Source organism: Pongo pygmaeus, chromosome 5 (genome assembly GCF_028885625.2).
Source record: "Pongo pygmaeus isolate AG05252 chromosome 5, NHGRI_mPonPyg2-v2.0_pri, whole genome shotgun sequence".
In the NCBI taxonomy this organism is placed as follows: domain Eukaryota; kingdom Metazoa; phylum Chordata; class Mammalia; order Primates; family Hominidae; genus Pongo; species Pongo pygmaeus.
Window position 1 is genome coordinate 73,068,998 of NC_072378.2, and position 17,317 is coordinate 73,086,314.

Genomic DNA, 17,317 nt, shown 5'->3' on the forward strand with positions numbered 1-17,317 from the left:
CATAGCATTGTTGAGAGGATTAAATGAGATAATACTTAAGAGCTGTATCATCCAATATGGTAGCTACTAACCACATGTGGTTTTTGAGCACTTGAAATGTGGCTCATACAAATTGAGATGTGCCATGAGTGTAAAATACATAATGGATTTTGAATACTTAGTTCCAAGAAATGCAATAAAACTTACGATTTTAAAATAATGATTTCATGTTCAATGTTAATATTTTGGACATATTGAGTTAAATAAAATATGTTATTAAAATTAATTTCACCCAATTTTTTTCTTTTTTTGGCACATAAAAGAAACCTAATTTAATAAATATTAGTTATTATTTTTTCTTTTATTATGCAGTTAAGAACTTTGATTTAAAATTATTATCTTTTTCTATATATATATATTTTTAATTATATTTTAAGTCCTAGGGTACATGTGCACAACATGCAGGTTTGTTACATACTTATACATGTGCCATGTTGGTGTGCTGCACCCATTAACGCGTCACTTACATTTGGTATATCTCCTAATGCTATCCCTTCCCCCTCCCCCCACCCCATGACAGGCCCTGTTGTGTGATGTTCCCCCTCCTGTGTCCAAGTGTTCTCGTTGTTCAATTCCCACCTATGAGTGAGAACATGTGGTGTTTGGTTTTTTGTCCTTGCGACAGTTTGCTGAGAATGATGGTTTCCAGCTTCATCCATGTCCCTACAAAGGACATGAACTCATCATTTTTTATGGCTGCATAGTATTCCATGGTGTCTATGTGCCACATTTTCTTAATCCAGTCTATCACTGTTGGACATTTGGCTTGGTTCCAAGTCTTTGCTATTGTGAATAGTGCTGCAATAAACATACGTGTGCATGTGTCTTTATAGCAGCATGATTTATAATCCTTTGTGTATATACCCAGTAATGGGAGGGCTGGGTCAAATGGTATTTCTAGTTCTAGATCCCTGAGGAATTGCCACACTGTCTTCCACAATGGTTGAACTAGTTTACAGTCCCACCAACAGTGTAAAAGTGTTCCTATTTCTCCACATCCTCTCCAGTACCTGTTGTTTCCTGACTTTTTAATGATTGCCATTCTAACTGGTGTAAGATGATATCTCATTGTGGTTTTGATCTGCATTTCTCTGATGGCCAGTGATGATGAGCATTTTTCCATGTGTTTTTTGGCTGCACAAATGTCTTCTTTTAAGAAGTGTCTGTTCATATCCTTTGCCCACTTGTTGATGGGGTTGTTTGTTTTTTTCTTGTAAATTTGTTTGAGTTCTTTGTAGATTCTGGATATTAGCCCTTTGTCAGATGAGCAGGTTGCAAAAATGTTCTCCCATTCTGTAGGTTGCCTGTTCACTCTGATGGTAGTTCCTTTGGCTTTGCAGAAGCTCTTTAGTTTAATTAGATCCCATTTGTCAATTTTGGCTTTTGTTGCCATTGCTTTTGGTGTTTTAGACATGAAGTCCTTGCCCATGCCTGTGTCCTGAATGGTATTGCCTAGGTTTTCTTTTAGGGTTTTTATGGTTTTAGGTCTAACATTTAAGTCTTTAATCCATCTTGAATTAATTTTTGTATAAGGTGTAAAGAAGGGATCCAGTTTCAGCTTTCTACATATTGGTAGCCGGTTTTCCCAGCACCATTTATTAAATAGGGAATCCTTTCTCCATTTCTTGTTTGTGTCAGATTTGTCAAAGATCAGATAGTTGTAGATGTGTGGCATTATTTCTGAGGGCTCTATTCTGTTCCATTGGTCTATATCTCTGTTTTGTTACCAGTACCATGCTGTTTTGGTTACTGTAGCCTTGTAGTATAGTTTGAAGTCAAGTAGCATGATGCCTCCAGCTTTGCTCTTTTGGCTTAGGATTGACGTGGCAATGTGAGTTGTTTTTTGGTTCCATATGAACTTTAAAGTAGTTTTTTCCAATGCTGTGAAGAAAGTCATTGGTAGCTTGATGGGGATGGCATTGAATCTATAAATTACCTTGGGCAGTATGGCCATTTTCCTGATACCAAAGCCTGGCAGAGACACAACAAAAAAAGAGAATTTTAGACCAATATCCCTGATGAATATCGATGCAAAAATCTTCAATAAAATACTGGCAAACCAAATCCAGCAGCACATCAAAAAGCTTATCCACCATGATCAAGTGGGCTTCATCCCTGGGATGCAAGGCTGGTTCAACATATGCAAATCAATAAACGTAATCCAGCATATAAACAGAACCAAAGACAAAAACCACATGATTATCTCAATAGATGCAGAAAAGGCCTTTGACAAAATTCAACAGCCCTTCATGCTAAAAACTCTCAATAAATTAGGTATTGATGGGACATATCTAAAAATAATAAGAGCTGTTCATGATAAACCCACAGCCAATAACATACTGAATGGGCAAAAACTGGAAGCATTCCCTTTGAAAACTGGCACAAGACAGGGATGCCCTCTCTCACCGAGTACTCTTATTCAACATAGTGTTGGAAGTTCTGGCTAGGGCAATCAGGCAGGAGAAAGAAATAAAGGGTATTCAATTAGGAAAAGAGGAAGTCAAATTGTCCCTGTTTGCAGATGACATGATTGTATATCTAGAAAACCCCATTGTCTCAGCCCAAAATCTCCTTAAGCTGATAAGCAACTTCAGCAAAGTCTCAGGATACAAAATCAATGTGCAAAAATCACAAGCGTTCTTATACACCAATAACAGACAAACAGAGAGCCAAATCATGAGTGAACTCCCATTCACAATTGCTTCAAAGAGAATAAAATACCTAGGAATCCAACTTACAAGGGATGTGAAGGACCTCTTCAAGGAGAACTACAAACCACTGCTCAACGAAATAAAAGAGGACACAAAGAAATGGAAGAACATTCCATGCTCATGGGTAGGAAGAATCAATATCGTGAAAATGGCCATACTGCCCAATTTTTTCTATTTTTTTTTCTTAGTGCACATCTTTAAAACATTTATCACAATGCTTGGTACATAGAAAACACCAAGGGATGTTAACTATGTTGTAACTGGTGTTTCCCAGTATCACATATTAATACTGATGCCTGACCACAAGCCTGTGGCATGAGTCCAAGTCTCCCTGCTGGTGACTCATTTTGGTTTAGGTGGATCTTCAACTTTATTCCTTATCCCTTGAGGAAGAAGCAAATCTCCCCAAAGAGAGCCACAGGGGTCGGCAAAATTTCTGTAAAGGGCCAAATGCTAAGCGTGTGGGTTTTGCCAACCTTCAGGTCTTTATTGCAGCTGCTCAACTCTGCTTTTGTAGCTCGGAAGCAGCTGTAGACGGTTCATAAACAAATGAGCATGGTTGTGTACCAACAGAACTTTATTTATGGATGCTGAAATTTTGAGTTCAGGTAATTTTTACTTATCATGAAATATTATTCTTCTTTTGATACTCCCCCCAGCTATTTAGAAATGCAAACCTGTTCTTAGTTCATGAACTGTACAAAAAACAGGCGTGGGCCAGACTGGATCTGTAGGCTGTGGATTGCCGACCCTGCCATTAAAAATGCCCTGTACATTTAGCAGCCAAGAACCTTGCTTGACTCTGGATTTTTCATTTGTACTTAACCTAACATTTACTTTGTAGTGTACCATTGTATTTATTTTACTTTTAGTAGGTTTGTGTTTGACCTGCTTTTTTTTTTACTCAGCAGTCTAAGTGGAACAAAACTTTGTTTATGAAATTCAAATTTATTAAGATATTTGTAAGCAAAGGGAAATAAGAGAGAAAAATATAAAAGGAGTATGTAAGGGACCAAAGAAGATTTTTTGTTTGGTTTTGTTTTGCTCAGAATACTTGTATTTTCTGTGTAGACTGAATTTACCCAACAGTTTTTTTGCCTTAAAGTGACATTAAACTGTGAAGCAGAAACATTGTATTTTTAAAATCATACTTTAAGTTTTTAAAATATTTTATTTTTATAGATTTAGGGGGTACATGTGCAGTTTTCTTACATGGATATTTTGGGTAGTGGTGGAGTCTGGGCTTTTAGTATAAACATCAGCCAAATAGTGTATGTTGTATCCATTAAGTCATTTCTTATCCCTCACCTCCCTGCCATATGAATCTCCAATGTCTATTATTTCGCTCTCTAAAAAAATTATTGTATTTTATACAAAAATTAGCTGGTATGGTGGCACATGCTTCTAATCCCAGCTACTAGGGGGGCTGAGGCAGGAGGATTGCTTGAACCTGGGAAGCGGAGGTTGTAGTGAGCCGAGATCATGCCACTGCACTCCAGCCTGGGCAACAAAGAGAGACTCCGTCTCAAAAAAAATTGTATTTTAAAGTTTTGTTTTCCATGAATTTGTGGAGGGAAAACCCTTATTTCTCACTTATCTGTAGATCAAAGAAACTGCTGAAGAATGAGGAAAAAATTTAGTAAATTGATAAAGAGATCAAAATTTTCAGCTAAAAAAGTGATAATAAATTTATTATTGCATAAGACTGAGTAGCAAAAGGCTGCCAAAAATAATTAAGCAGCAAACACTAAGTCAGGCATATATATATATCTAGTGGAAAATCCACTTTTTTTTCATAGAGAGTATTTCTGTACCTAGTTGGATTTCCAGTTACACACTACTCCTTCCCTTGAATGATTTTCCAAAGTTATTTGGTGAGGACAGATGTCAGAAGAGGCAGCATATAATGGTATTGCAGACTATGTTTAAAAAGTTAAGGAAAGGTTAGTTTTTGTGTATGCTTATTACGCAATTTAAAAATAGCTTTGACTCTATTTGTAAATCAAACGGCCGGTTCTCAGGCTGTGCCAAACGTGAAGCCTTCAAACACAAGCAGCACTGGGAAGGAGAAAGCATCTGAAAGGGTTTTGAGATTGATTGTCTCTGGTTATACACAGAAATGATTGGAGTTTTATAAAGTTATCTATAAAAACACTAAGAAGAACCTTACATAACAGAGTGTGTCTTTAGTTAGTGATTTAAAAGAGTGCCATACTGGGTTTCAAGAGGTGGTGACCATTTCCCGTGTCTGAATGGAGCCTCGCCAAAAGGGAGAAAAATGTTCACAACAATTTGCAAATACTATCTATTTAATTCTCAACCTAGCAACAGCAGAGAAAGAGATTATTATTCCTCTCTCATCTATGCTGCCCCCACTCTCCTCCCCGCTGCCCCCAATTTTATGTTTTGGTTGTGTAAATTATTGCTAAATGAATAGAACTTTCAAATAAGTCCTATGCTAGGACTTCATAAGTGCCTAGGAAATTCCAAGCTGTATTTGTAAATTTAAAGGGAAGATCAGCAGAAAAAAATGTCAAGTACTTAAAATCGACTTTTTATTAAGGACGCATGAGACCAGTGAGTAGGCCTTAGATTGGATGTGTCCACATATCCTCTGAGTCGCTCCCTGGATCCAGCAAGAAATAGGGGTGGGTGGGACATCTCTGTCCCTACACCATAGCGTTTGGGAAGAGTCTTTGTATTTTGTATTTTTATTTTTTTTTAAATAGAGATGGGGTCACACCATGTTGCCCAGGCTGGTCTTGAACTCCTTGCCTCAAGGGATCCTTCTGCCTCAGCCCTCCCAAAGTACTGGTATTATAGGTGTGAGCTGCCACGCCTGGCCTGGGTAGGACTTATGTTTCTAGCTCTGTATCTTTCTTGCATCTGTGAACAGATAAGGTCATGTATCTGAGCAGTAGGACCCAGGCATGCAGTTGAACTGCTCATCCAACTTCTCTCTAGTGAGAGAATTCCTCAAAGATTTGACTTGATTCGGAGCTGCATTAAAAACAAAAGACAAAACGAAAAACACTTCTACTATGAAATGAGATTTCCTGCACTTCAAATCTGTTTAGCTTGTTTTGAAGTGCCAGAATGCTTGGCCTCCAATTAGTCGATCTCCGAGAGCCTCATTTGGATTGTAGACTCCCAACTGTTTTTTTACTTTCTCCTTGCTGATGTCATTGGATAAAAATAAATTACCACCCCTCCCCCGTCATTCTTCGTCCTTGTAAATTTGCTGCCGGTGGGTGGTAGCTGGTATCAGACCAGGGCAGGAAGGAAGCACATTGCTTCCTCCAGTTATGGAGCTAGCATAATAAATCAACCCCTGATGATTTATCTTAATACAATGAAAAATAAGTAACTCTCAATAACGGAGGGTGCTGGTTTGTTGGGGCGAAGCTCACTGCAGTTTGTTTCTATTTTATTCCAATGTGGGACATTATGGTGGATGCTGTGTTTTAGGGCCCAGATCGCTCTTTAGGGATGAAGGACCTTTTCCCAAAAGCTGCTAGGAGTGTTGTGCCCGACTGCCTTCAGAGCCAATTGTCTCTGATGATTGTATCAGCTGGAGAATTGCCTTGCCCATGGTGGCCTCCCTCCGGGGGATGGCCTGTATTATGTGACTGATTGATGTGGGGTATGAAGGTCCAGCCCTTTCGCCCCAGTTCAGGACAACTCTCACTGGCCCTGACAGCTTCTGAGCTGCCCTGGTGGATGCCTCTTTGGAGCCTGCATTGCAGCCCCACTGCTGTCTCCCCTAGTTCAGTTTCTCCCTTTCCCTTCTGCAGGTGCTGATCCACCGAATACTCCTTAGTAAACCTCCTGCATTGTAATTACCGTCTCAGAGTTGGCTACTGTTTAACTTTCCTTTGAAGAGGAATGTTTCAGATCTTGGAATCAACTTCAAATATGTCAAAACTGTGTAGTGTGAAGAATTGACATGAGTTTGGAAAGTTTTTAGTTTTTATATCCTTTTCAGAGTTCTTGTATGACACAAATTATTTTAGAGTTAGCTTCGCTACTGCAGTGCTTAGAGTATAACTCTAAGTTTCTTCTAAGAGAAACTTCATGGAGGAAGAATCCACAGGTTCTGGTGAGTGATAAACTTAGAGTTGAGGAGAGAAAAGAGTTCAAGATGATTGAGATTTTGAACATCCATGATTGAGGAAGTGGTGATAGCAACATACACAAACAGGCTATACAGGCAGTGGAACTTTTACTATAATCAAAGATATGTATAATAAAAACAATGGTGAGGCACAAGGCCGAGTCCGGTGGCTCACGCCTGTAATCCCAGCACTTTGGGAGGCTGAGGCGGGCAGATCACTTGAGGTCAGGAGTTCGAGACCAGCCTGGCCAACATGGCAAAACCCTGTCTCTACTAAAAACACAAAAAATTAGCCAGCTGTGATGGTGCTTGCCTGTAGTCCCAGCTACATGGGAGGCTGAGGCATAAGAATCTCTTGAACCTGGGAGGTGGAGGTTGCAGTGAGCTGAGATCGTGCCACTGCACTCCAGCCTGGGCGACAGAGCAAGACTCTGTCTGAAAAACAAACAAAAACCAGTGATGAGGCACAGTGACTCACATCTGTAATCCTAGGGCCTTGGGAAGTCAAGGTGGGAGGATCACTTGAGCCTAGGAGTTTGAGAGCAGCCTGGGCAACATAATGAGCCCCCGTTTCTACAAAAAAGTAAAAAACATTAGCCAGGCACGGTGGCCTGTGCTTGTAGTCCTAGTTACTCGGGAGGCTGAGGCAGGAGGATCGCTTGAGTCCAGGAGTTTGGGGTGGCAGTGAGCTATGATTGCACCAGTGTACTCCAGCCTGGGTGACAGAGTGAGACCCTGTCTCCAAAAAAAAAAAAAAAAAGATATGTATAATAAAACCAACTGTACAACTGATTCATTTTTTAATTTTTAATTGTTGTGGATACATAGAAGGTGTATATATTTACAGTGTACATGAGATACTTTGAAACAGGCATGCAATGTCAACAACCACATCATAGTAACTGGGATATCCGTTCCCTCAAGCATTTGTCCTTTGTGTTACAAACAATCCAGTTATGCTATTTTAGTTATTTAAAAATGTACAATTAAACTGTTATTGACTACAGTCCCCTTGTTGTGCTATCAAATACTAGGTCTTATTCATTTTTCTAACTACTTTTTGTGCCCATTAACCATCCTCACTTGCTCCCTAACCCTTCACTACTCTCCCCAGCCTCTGGTAACCATCCTTCTGCTCTCTATCTCCATTAGTTCAATTGTTTTAATTTTTAGCTATCACAAATAAGTGAGAACATGCAAAGTTTGTCTTTCTGTGTTTGTCTTATTTCACTTAACATAATGACCTTCAGTTCCATCCATGTTGTTGCAAATGACAGGATCTCATTCATTTTTACGGCTGAGTAGTACTTCATTGTGTACATGTACCACATTTTCTTTATCCATTCATTTGTTGATGGACACTTAGGTTGCTTCCAAATCTTAGCCATTACGAACAGTGGTGTAACAAACATGGGAGTGAAGTTAGCTCTTTGATATACTGATTTCCTTTCTTTTGGGTATATACTCAGCAGTGGGATTGCTGGATTGTATGGTAGCTCTATTTTTAGTTTTATGAGGAACCTCCAAACTGTTCTCCATAGTGGTTGTGCTAATTTTCATTTCCATCAACAGTGTACGAGGGTTCCCTTTCCTCCACATCCTCACCAGCATTTGTTACTGCCTGTCCTTTGGATAAAAGCCATTTTAACTGGGGTGATATGATGTCTCATTGTAGTTTTGATTTGCATTTCTCTAATGATCAATGGTATTGAGAGGGCCTTTTCATATACCTGTTTGCCATTTGTATGTCTTCTTTTGAGAAATGTCTATTCAGATCTTTTTCCCATTTTTAATTGGATTATTAGATTTTTTCCTGTAGAGTTATTTGAGCTCCTTATGTGTTTTGGTTATTAATCCCTTGTGAGATGAGTAGTTACAAAGATTTTCTCTCATTCTGAGTTGTATCTTCATTTTGTTGATTGTTTCCTTTATTGCGCAGAAGCTTTTTAACTTGATGTGATCCCATTTGTCGATTTTTGCTTTGGTTGCCTGTGCTGGTGGGATATTGCTCAAGAAATCTTTCCCCAGTTCAGTGTCCTGGAGAGCTCCTCCAAAGTTTTCTTTTAGTAGTTTCACAGTTTTAGGTTTTAGGTTTAAGTCTTTAATCCATTTTGATTTGATTTTAGTGTATGGTGAGAGGTAGGGTCTAGTTTCATTTGTCTGCATACGGACATCTAGTTTTCCTAGCACCATTTATTGAAGAGACTATCTTTTCCTCAATATATGTTCTTGGCACCTTTGTCAAAAATGAGTTCACTGTAGGTGTGTGGATTTGCTTCTGGGTTCTCTATTGTTTTCCATTGGTCGTGTGTCTGTTTTTATGCCAATATCATGCTGTTTTGGTTACTATAGCTCTGTAGCATAATTTGAAGTCAGATAATGTGATTTCTCCTTTTTTTTGTTTTTTTTTTTTCTTTCTCAGTATAGCTTTGGCTATTCTAGGTCTTTGGTGGTTCCATAAAAATTTTAGGATTGTTTTTTCTATTTCTGTGAAGAATGCCATTGGTAATTTGATAGAGATCGCATTAAATCTGTAGATTGCTTTAGGCAACATGGACATTTTAACAATATTGATAATTTCAATCCATGAACATGGAATATCTTTTCATTTTTTTGGTGTCATCTTCAATTTTTTTATCAGTGTTTTATACTTTTCATTGTACAGATTTTTCACTTCTTTGATTAAGTTAATGCCTGGGTATTTAACTTTATTTGCTGCTATTGTAAATGGGATTACTTTCTTGACTTCTTTTTCAGATTGTTCACTGCTGGCATATAGAAATTCTACTGATTCTTTTTTTTTTCAGATGGAGTCTCGCTCTGTCACCCAGGCTGGAGTGCAGTGGCACAATCATGGCTCACTGCAAGCTCCGCCTTCCGGGTTCAGGCCATTCTCCTGCCTCAGACTCCCAAGTAGCTGGGACTACAGGTGCCTGCAACCATGCCCGGCTAATTTTTTGTATTTTTAGTAGAGACGGGATTTCACCATGTTAACCAGGACGGTCTCGATCTCCTGACCTTGTGATCCGCCCGCCTTGGCCTCCCAAAGTGCTGGGATTACAGGCGTGAGCCACCGCGCCCAGCTTCTACTGATTCTTGTATGTTGATTTTGTATCCTGCAACTAGACTGAGTTTATCAGTTCTAATCGTGTTTTGGTGGCATCTTTAGGTTTTTCCAAATATAAGATCATATTGGCTGGGCGTGGTGACTCATGCCTGTAATCCCAGCACTTTGGGAGGTGGAGGAGGGCCAGATCACTTGAGCCCTGGAGTCTGAGACCAGCCTCGGCAACATAGGGAGACCCTGTGTCTATTTATCTTTAAAAAATAAATTAATTAAAAATATTATATCACCTGCGAACAAGAATAATTTGACTTCTTCCTTTCCAATTTGCCTGCCCTTCATTTCTTTCTCTTGTCTGATTGCTCTAGCTAGGACTTCCAGTATATGTTGAGTAACAGTGGTGAAAGTGGGCATTCTTGTCATCTTCCTGATCTTGGAGGAAAGGCTTTCAGTTTTTCCCCATTTAGTATGATACTAGCTGTGGGTCTGTCATATATGGCTTTTTTTATGTTGAGGTATGTTCCTTCTATATGCAGTTTTTTGAGGGTTTTTATCATGAAGAGGTGCTGAATTTTACCAAATTTTTTTTAAGTATCAATTGAAACAGTCATATAGTTTTTGCCCTTCATTCTGTTGATATGATGTGTCACATTGATTGATGTGCATACAACTATTTTTTTTTTTTATATTCAGAGTCAGCGCAGAGCAGTGGTTTAGAGCTCAGACCCACGAGTCAGGTGGTCAGGGTCAGAAGCTTGGTCCCACTACTTTTTGTCTGTGTGACCCTGAGCAAGTCATTTCACATCTCTGTGTCTCAGTGTTCTCATTTGTAAAATAAGGGTAATAATACTTAATAGTATTGTTGTGAGCTTTAAACTCGTTAATGTATGTAATGCTTTAGAACACTCTGTAAGTGGTATATACTATTATTATTATTTTATTCATATAACTAAAAATTTGCATTCTGTCTGATCTGTTGGTTGTTTCATTGTTGCTAAACACAAATTTAAGTCTTCTATCCCCGCAACCAGTTCTGTCCAGTACAAGTATAAGTCAACTACATAAGTTATTGGAAATTTTCTAGTAGCTGCACTAAAAAAAAAGAGAAACAGGTGAAATTAATTGTAATAATATATTTTATTTAACCCAATAATTTACAAGTATTATTAGTTCAACATTTAATCACTATAAAATTATTGACATGACATTTTACATTTTTTTTGGTTGTAAGTCTCAGAAATATGGGGTGTATTTTATACTTGCTGCTTATTTCAGTGGCTCAATAGCCACATGTATTTAGAGGCTCCTGTATGTGATTGAGCAGCTTTAAAGAGTTGCTAGTTAATCTTGCTCATTTCTGTAGTGTTCCAGTGAACTGTTGCTGTGAAACAAGCCGCCCCCAGACTTAGTAGATTAAAAAAACAATGGTTTATTATTTCTCACAATTCTCATTTAGCCTGTACATGCTAGATTGATGATTATTGCCATTATTTTTGTGATAGTTGTGAAATTTTTGAATTCCACGATTCCTTCTACATTTATTAGTTGGAATTCTGTGGTAAGGAATAACTCTTTCTTCTCTTTGACTCAGTCATGTATTTAATTGTACATCAGCATGAACTCATAGATTCTTGTTGTATTCAGTAGGTTGTAACCCATTATTTATTTTATTATTCAAGTGATCTGACCGTAATATTTTCAATTAAGAAAACACCCTCTCCACACATGCTCAGGTACCTGATAAGATCAGAACAAATTCTGCTACATGGATGGTATTCTCAATTCCATCCCCCAACACCCCCGTATTGCAATATTTAAATGTTTCAGCCCAAATATTTCACAGGGTCTGCTTGCAGAGCCCCATGCTTCTCTTCAACAAATGTTTTTACAGGACAAAATTTGTCCAGTAAATTGTCTCTATTTATGGTTCCTTTGAAAGTTTTACCAAGTTTACTTGCTGAAATATCCTAGGGCTTTTCAATTTCACTTCAATTCAGTATAGAATATAATAAATCTTTCCCATTAAAAGTAAGCTTAATGAACAGAAGTTTCTTCCTACAAGGTAAGATACTCCCAAAGCACAACTGGTGTATATCCAAAGATATGAAATCAGTATGTTGAAGAGATAGCTGCACCCCCACATCCACTGCAGCATTATTCCCAATATCTAAGATATGGAATCGATGTCAGTGTCCATCAATGGATAAATGGATAAAGAAAGTGTGGTATATATACATAATGGAACACTATTCAGCCATTTTTTTTTTTACCAAAAAAATGTAAAAAGAAGGAGGTCCTGTCATTTTCAGTGACATGGATGAACCTGGAGGACATTATGTTAAGTGAAATAAGCCAAGCACAGAAAAACAAATATTGCATGATCTCACTTATATGTGGAGGGTAAAAAAAGATGAGCTCATAGAAACAAAGGGTAAAATGGCAGTTACCAGAAGGTGAAAGGAATGGGGAGATGTTGATCAATAGACACAAAATTTCAGTTATACGGGAGGAATAATTTCAAGAGATCTAGTGTACAGCATGGTGACTATGGTTAATATCAACATATTGTATACTTAAAAATTGCTGAGAGTAGATTTTAATTGTTCCTTTCCACAGGTAGTTATGTGAGGTAAGGCACATGTTAAATAGTGTGGTTTAGCCATTCCATAAGGTATGCCTCATTCCATAAGGTATACATCTATCATCTATATGTGGTATACCATAAATATATTCAATTATTACTTGTCAATTAAAGAATAAAACATTTTCAAAGTTAATTTATGTGCACATTAAACCCATCCTAGAATAATATTTTGCTAACCAAAAAGATCCAGGACAAATGCTAAATCAGGATGCTGGAATAACAGTGTCAACTGGGATAATCCTGGTGAGGCCTCATCTTGTCCAAAGAGCCGCTTTTGATCGGGCCAGGCCTCCTGGCTACTGTTCTCTTTCTGGCTGTGGTCTTTGCTCACCCAGCTCTTTGGTTTGGTAGACTCAGGTTGATCTCCACTGCTTTGCATTTGCTGCTCTTCTGCCTGTAACATTGTATCCCTCTTTGCTCATATGGCTAATGTCTCCATATCCTACAACCCTAGACACTGGCATCATTTTCTCTAGGTGCCTTCCCTTCATCCCTCCAATGTGCTCCTTGTCCTACCTGTACTATGTATATCTGTTCCACGACACTTCCTTCACCTTTTTGAAACATCATGTTCAATATCATGTTATTTAAGAGTCTTGCTCTTTGCTTCCTATGATGACAGTTATTAGGTGAACTGATCTGTGCTAGGTGGTAAGTGATGGTGATGAATTACTTATCTGTTCCTGAAAACATACTTGTATTTCACGGAGGCCCACTGGGGTGGTAGTCTTCAAAGTGAGTGTGCACACGTCTAAGAGTATATAAGACCATTTATAAGGATGGAAGTAGAAAATGTAGTAATTTTTATTTATTTATTTTTTTTTGAGATGGAGTCTCCCTCTGTAGCACAGGCTGGAGTGCAGTGGCACGATCTCGGCTCGCTGCATGTTCCGCCTCCTGGGTTCACACCATTCTCCTGCCTCAGCCTCCTGAGTAGCTAGGACTACAGGCGCCCACCACCACACCCGGCTAATTTTTGGTATTTTTAGTAGAGACAGGGTTTCACCATGTTAGCCAGGATGGTCTCGATCTCCTGACCTCATGATCCGCCTGCCTTGGCCTCCCAAAGTGCTGGGATTACAGGCATGAGCCACCCACGCCCAGCCAGTAATTTTTATTTCTATTATTTTATTAAGCAAAGCTAAGAAGTTAAAGTGTTTCTCTTTTTCTTTTTATTGATTGATTTATTTATTTTTGAGACAGAGTCTCACTCTGTTGCCCAGGCTGTAGTGCAGTGATGTGATCTCAGCTCACTGCAACTTCCACCTCCTGGGTTCAAGCAATCCTCCTTCCTCAGCCTCCCAAGTAGCTGGGACTACAGGCGTGCCACTATGCCTGGCTAATTTGTGTAGTTTTTAGTGGAGATGGGGTTTTGCCATGTTGGCCAGGCTGGTCTCGAACTCCTGACTTCAGGTGTTCTGTCTGCCTCAGTCTCCCAAAGTGCTGGGATTACAGGTGTGAGCCACTGTGCCTGGCTATAAAGTTTTTCTAATGTTTAATATTTTGGTTGAGAAAATACATGTATATAATTTTATAAATCTAATTTGACACTGGTAAGGTATACCAAGTATTTTTATTGATGGAGTACTCTATCATAAAAATTTGAAGACCACGTCTATAGGGGCATATGACATCTCCAATGGAAAACTCTTCCAGCTTTTTGACACTATAATAGCTAATATATATCAAGTGTTTTCTATGTGTCAGGAACTGTTCTGTATGCTTTACGGATATCAACATACTTATTCCTTACAACCACCTCATGAGATTGGTATGATTATTAGCATCCTCATCTTATGGATGAAAAAAATTGAGCTAGAGAATCAGGTAATTTGTTCAAGGACAGGGCCAGTAGGTATCAAATTCTTGATGTGGTCTGATGCCAGATGCTGCTAGGTTAACCCCTGCTGTGTACTGTGCTGTGCTCTGGTGCCTCTGCTCTCACATGATAGACCCATTTGGCTTCCTGGAGGAGAGGGATCTTGTCTGTCTTGCACATTGTGCTAGTTTTTAAATGAATGAAGGAACCGGAGCCTATTATTTCCTTCTCTCTCTTTAAAATCATCTTTTGCTCCATTTTATTTCCCAAGGGCCTGCCGTCTTCGATAGGAACTTTGGACAAGTTCTCTTATTTTTAACATGAAACTATTTTTCCCCTTGAAATAAATGGATCTGATGAGAAATTGGCATGAGTTTAATTAGCAGTCCTATGTATAGAAACTTTACACGAAAAAAAGTCTGCGTCACCCCAGTACTCATGAGTCAGTTTTGAGTCCCAGCCTACCCCTGACATGACTAATGCCTTCCTTTCTTCCTTTATCACGAGGGTATGAGGACAAGAAATAAACCTCAGGCTACTTCTGTACAGTGTGTGAAGTGTCCCGCAAGCACGTATAACCTTAAAATAGCAACAAGGGCAGCAGCAACAACGACAACAAAAATGATAATGGCAAAGAGAAGCAGAACCTAATGTTTTTTGGGTTCGCCCACTGATACCCTTTTAATCCTGATTTTTAATTGTTTGGCACAAAAATATGTAATAATTTATTGGGTCTTCTGGGCATTTAAATGTCATTTTGGTTTCACCAAATGTATTTATGATTCCACCTACACAGGTAAGAGTATTGGGAGAGTTTTGGAGGTTTGTATTCTATCATCATATTCAAATTGTGCTAACTCTGTTTTCTTTTCTGTTTTCCTTTTAGGCTCTTTTAAGACACTTACTCTTCCATCAGTAAGTATCCATTTAAAAAATTTGGTTTCAGAAATATATTGTATCAGTGAACTAAATAAATTAATATTTTATTGGATTTTATGTCAATTCACACATTTCACATTTCATGTAAGTTTGGCTGGAGTTTAGTTCAGCCTTCAGATTATTTATGAATAATATTATTTCAAGGAGATTGATTATGAGGCTCTTCAAACTCTTGGCAGAGATTTTCCTCTTGTAAAATAGAAGACTTCACTGAAGGATACTGGCCTGGACTATTAGCACAGAAATCTGGACTGGTCATAAAAAAGAACGAGACCATGTCCTTTGCAGGAACATGGATGGAGCTGGAGGCCATTATCTTTAGCAAACTAAAATAGGAACAGAAAACTAAACACCACATGTTCTCACTTATAAGTGGGAGCTGAATGATGAGAACACATGGACACATAGAGGGGAACAACACACACTGGGGCCTATGGGAGGGTGGAGGGAGGGAGGAGGGAGAGGATCAGGAACAATAGCTAATGGGTTCTAGGCTTAGCAACTGGGTGATGAAATAATCTGTGCGACAATCCCCATGACACAAGTTTACCTATGTAACAAACCTGCACTTGTACCCCTGAACTTAAAATAAAAGTTAAAAAAAAAAAGGCATCTGGGCTCGTTTGCTCCTGCTTCTGTCGTAATGAGCCTTCTAGTGTGGAACTCTGCTCCTCAGTTTCCTTGTGCTTGAAAAGAGCAGTGCCATGCTGAGACATACTAGAACTTGAGGCAAAAGGAAAAATCCGTAATATTGACCCTGTCTTTGTTTAAAACTTCGACTTTTTTGTTTATAATTTTTTGCATTAATTTTGATATTTTAAAATATTGTATTAAAATATTATTTTCTCGATTGCTAAATTTTTTGGTACCCCCTTAAATTTTGCACCTTAGACAAGTGCCTCACTCACCTTACCATAGCCCTGGCCTTGGAAAAGAGAATGAAGATACCATCTTTATCTCACAGCATGTCCTGGAGTGAAATGAGATGTGGAAGTGTTGTAGCACTTGCTATAGAAATGGAAAGGGGTTATTATTTTGTTGAGAGATTCATAAAATCTTATTATTAAATGTTTGAGGATGAATCTTCCTATAGCTTTGATTTGGAAGTTTATGCTTTCATTACTATGCTTTGTTTTGGGGCTTTACATGCTTAATGTACAGTATAGTAAACCACAGCATCCAACAGCAGGTGCAGTTTGATATATGTACTTTTCTGAGAACAGAGGACTAATGACTTAGGTCCTGACACATTGTATACTTGATTAGTATCAGCATTACCTCATAAGCCAGGTTTGCTCATTACCTTAAATTTTTTTTTTTTTTTGGGATAGGTCTTGGTCTGTTGCCCAGGCTGGAGTTCAGTGGCACAATCATGGCTAACTGCAGCCTCAATCTCCCAGGTTCAAGCAATCTTCTCACCTCAGCCTCCTGACTACTGGCATGTGCCACCATGCCTGGCTAATTTTTTATTTTTTGTAGAAACAGGTCTCCCTATGTTGCCTAGGCTTTTCTCAAACTCCTGGGCCCAAGCATCCCTCCTGCCTTGGTCCCCCAAAGTGCTGGGATTACAGGAGTGAGCCACCACACCTGGCCCACTTAGTACCTTTTGAAAGTTACTTGTCAAGCACATTCAGAAATCACATTTATTTTGGGGGGTTCATAGAGAATATTGTACTCTCAAACAATACTTTATAAAAATTACTTAGTATGCTATATCTATTTTGTTTCTTACATAATATACTTGTACTTTCTTTCCTAAGAAATATACTGCTGCTAATAATAGAAAGAGGAGGAAAAAAGGCATAAGCAGGCAGAAGTGGGGGAAAAAAACCCTGCAATCTTTGTGGCAATAAAATATTAGATTGCATAAAAATAACCTAAAACATTAGATACTGGCCCCAGTGCCTGGGTGCAGAACTTTGTTGGAAGGGTATTCCAGTGGTAAGATGAAAATAAATCCTGTGTCATATATTAGCCCTATAGCAGA

The 17,317-nt window shown here is 38.6% G+C and overlaps 1 protein-coding gene across 6 annotated transcripts in view; it reads left to right on the plus strand.

The window, feature by feature from the left end:
* CD109 (CD109 molecule) overlaps nt 1–17,317 on the plus strand; it is a 395,831-nt gene that overhangs the window by 11,799 nt on the left and 366,715 nt on the right. For all 6 annotated transcript variants that reach the window (XM_063666328.1, XM_063666326.1, XM_063666327.1 and 3 more), the window contains exon 3: nt 15,278–15,306. Coding sequence is in view for 5 of the 6 variants with exons in the window: in XM_063666326.1 (XP_063522396.1) it covers nt 15,278–15,306 (29 nt within the window). In the remaining variant the exon portion in view is untranslated. The remainder of the gene's footprint in view (nt 1–15,277; nt 15,307–17,317) is intronic.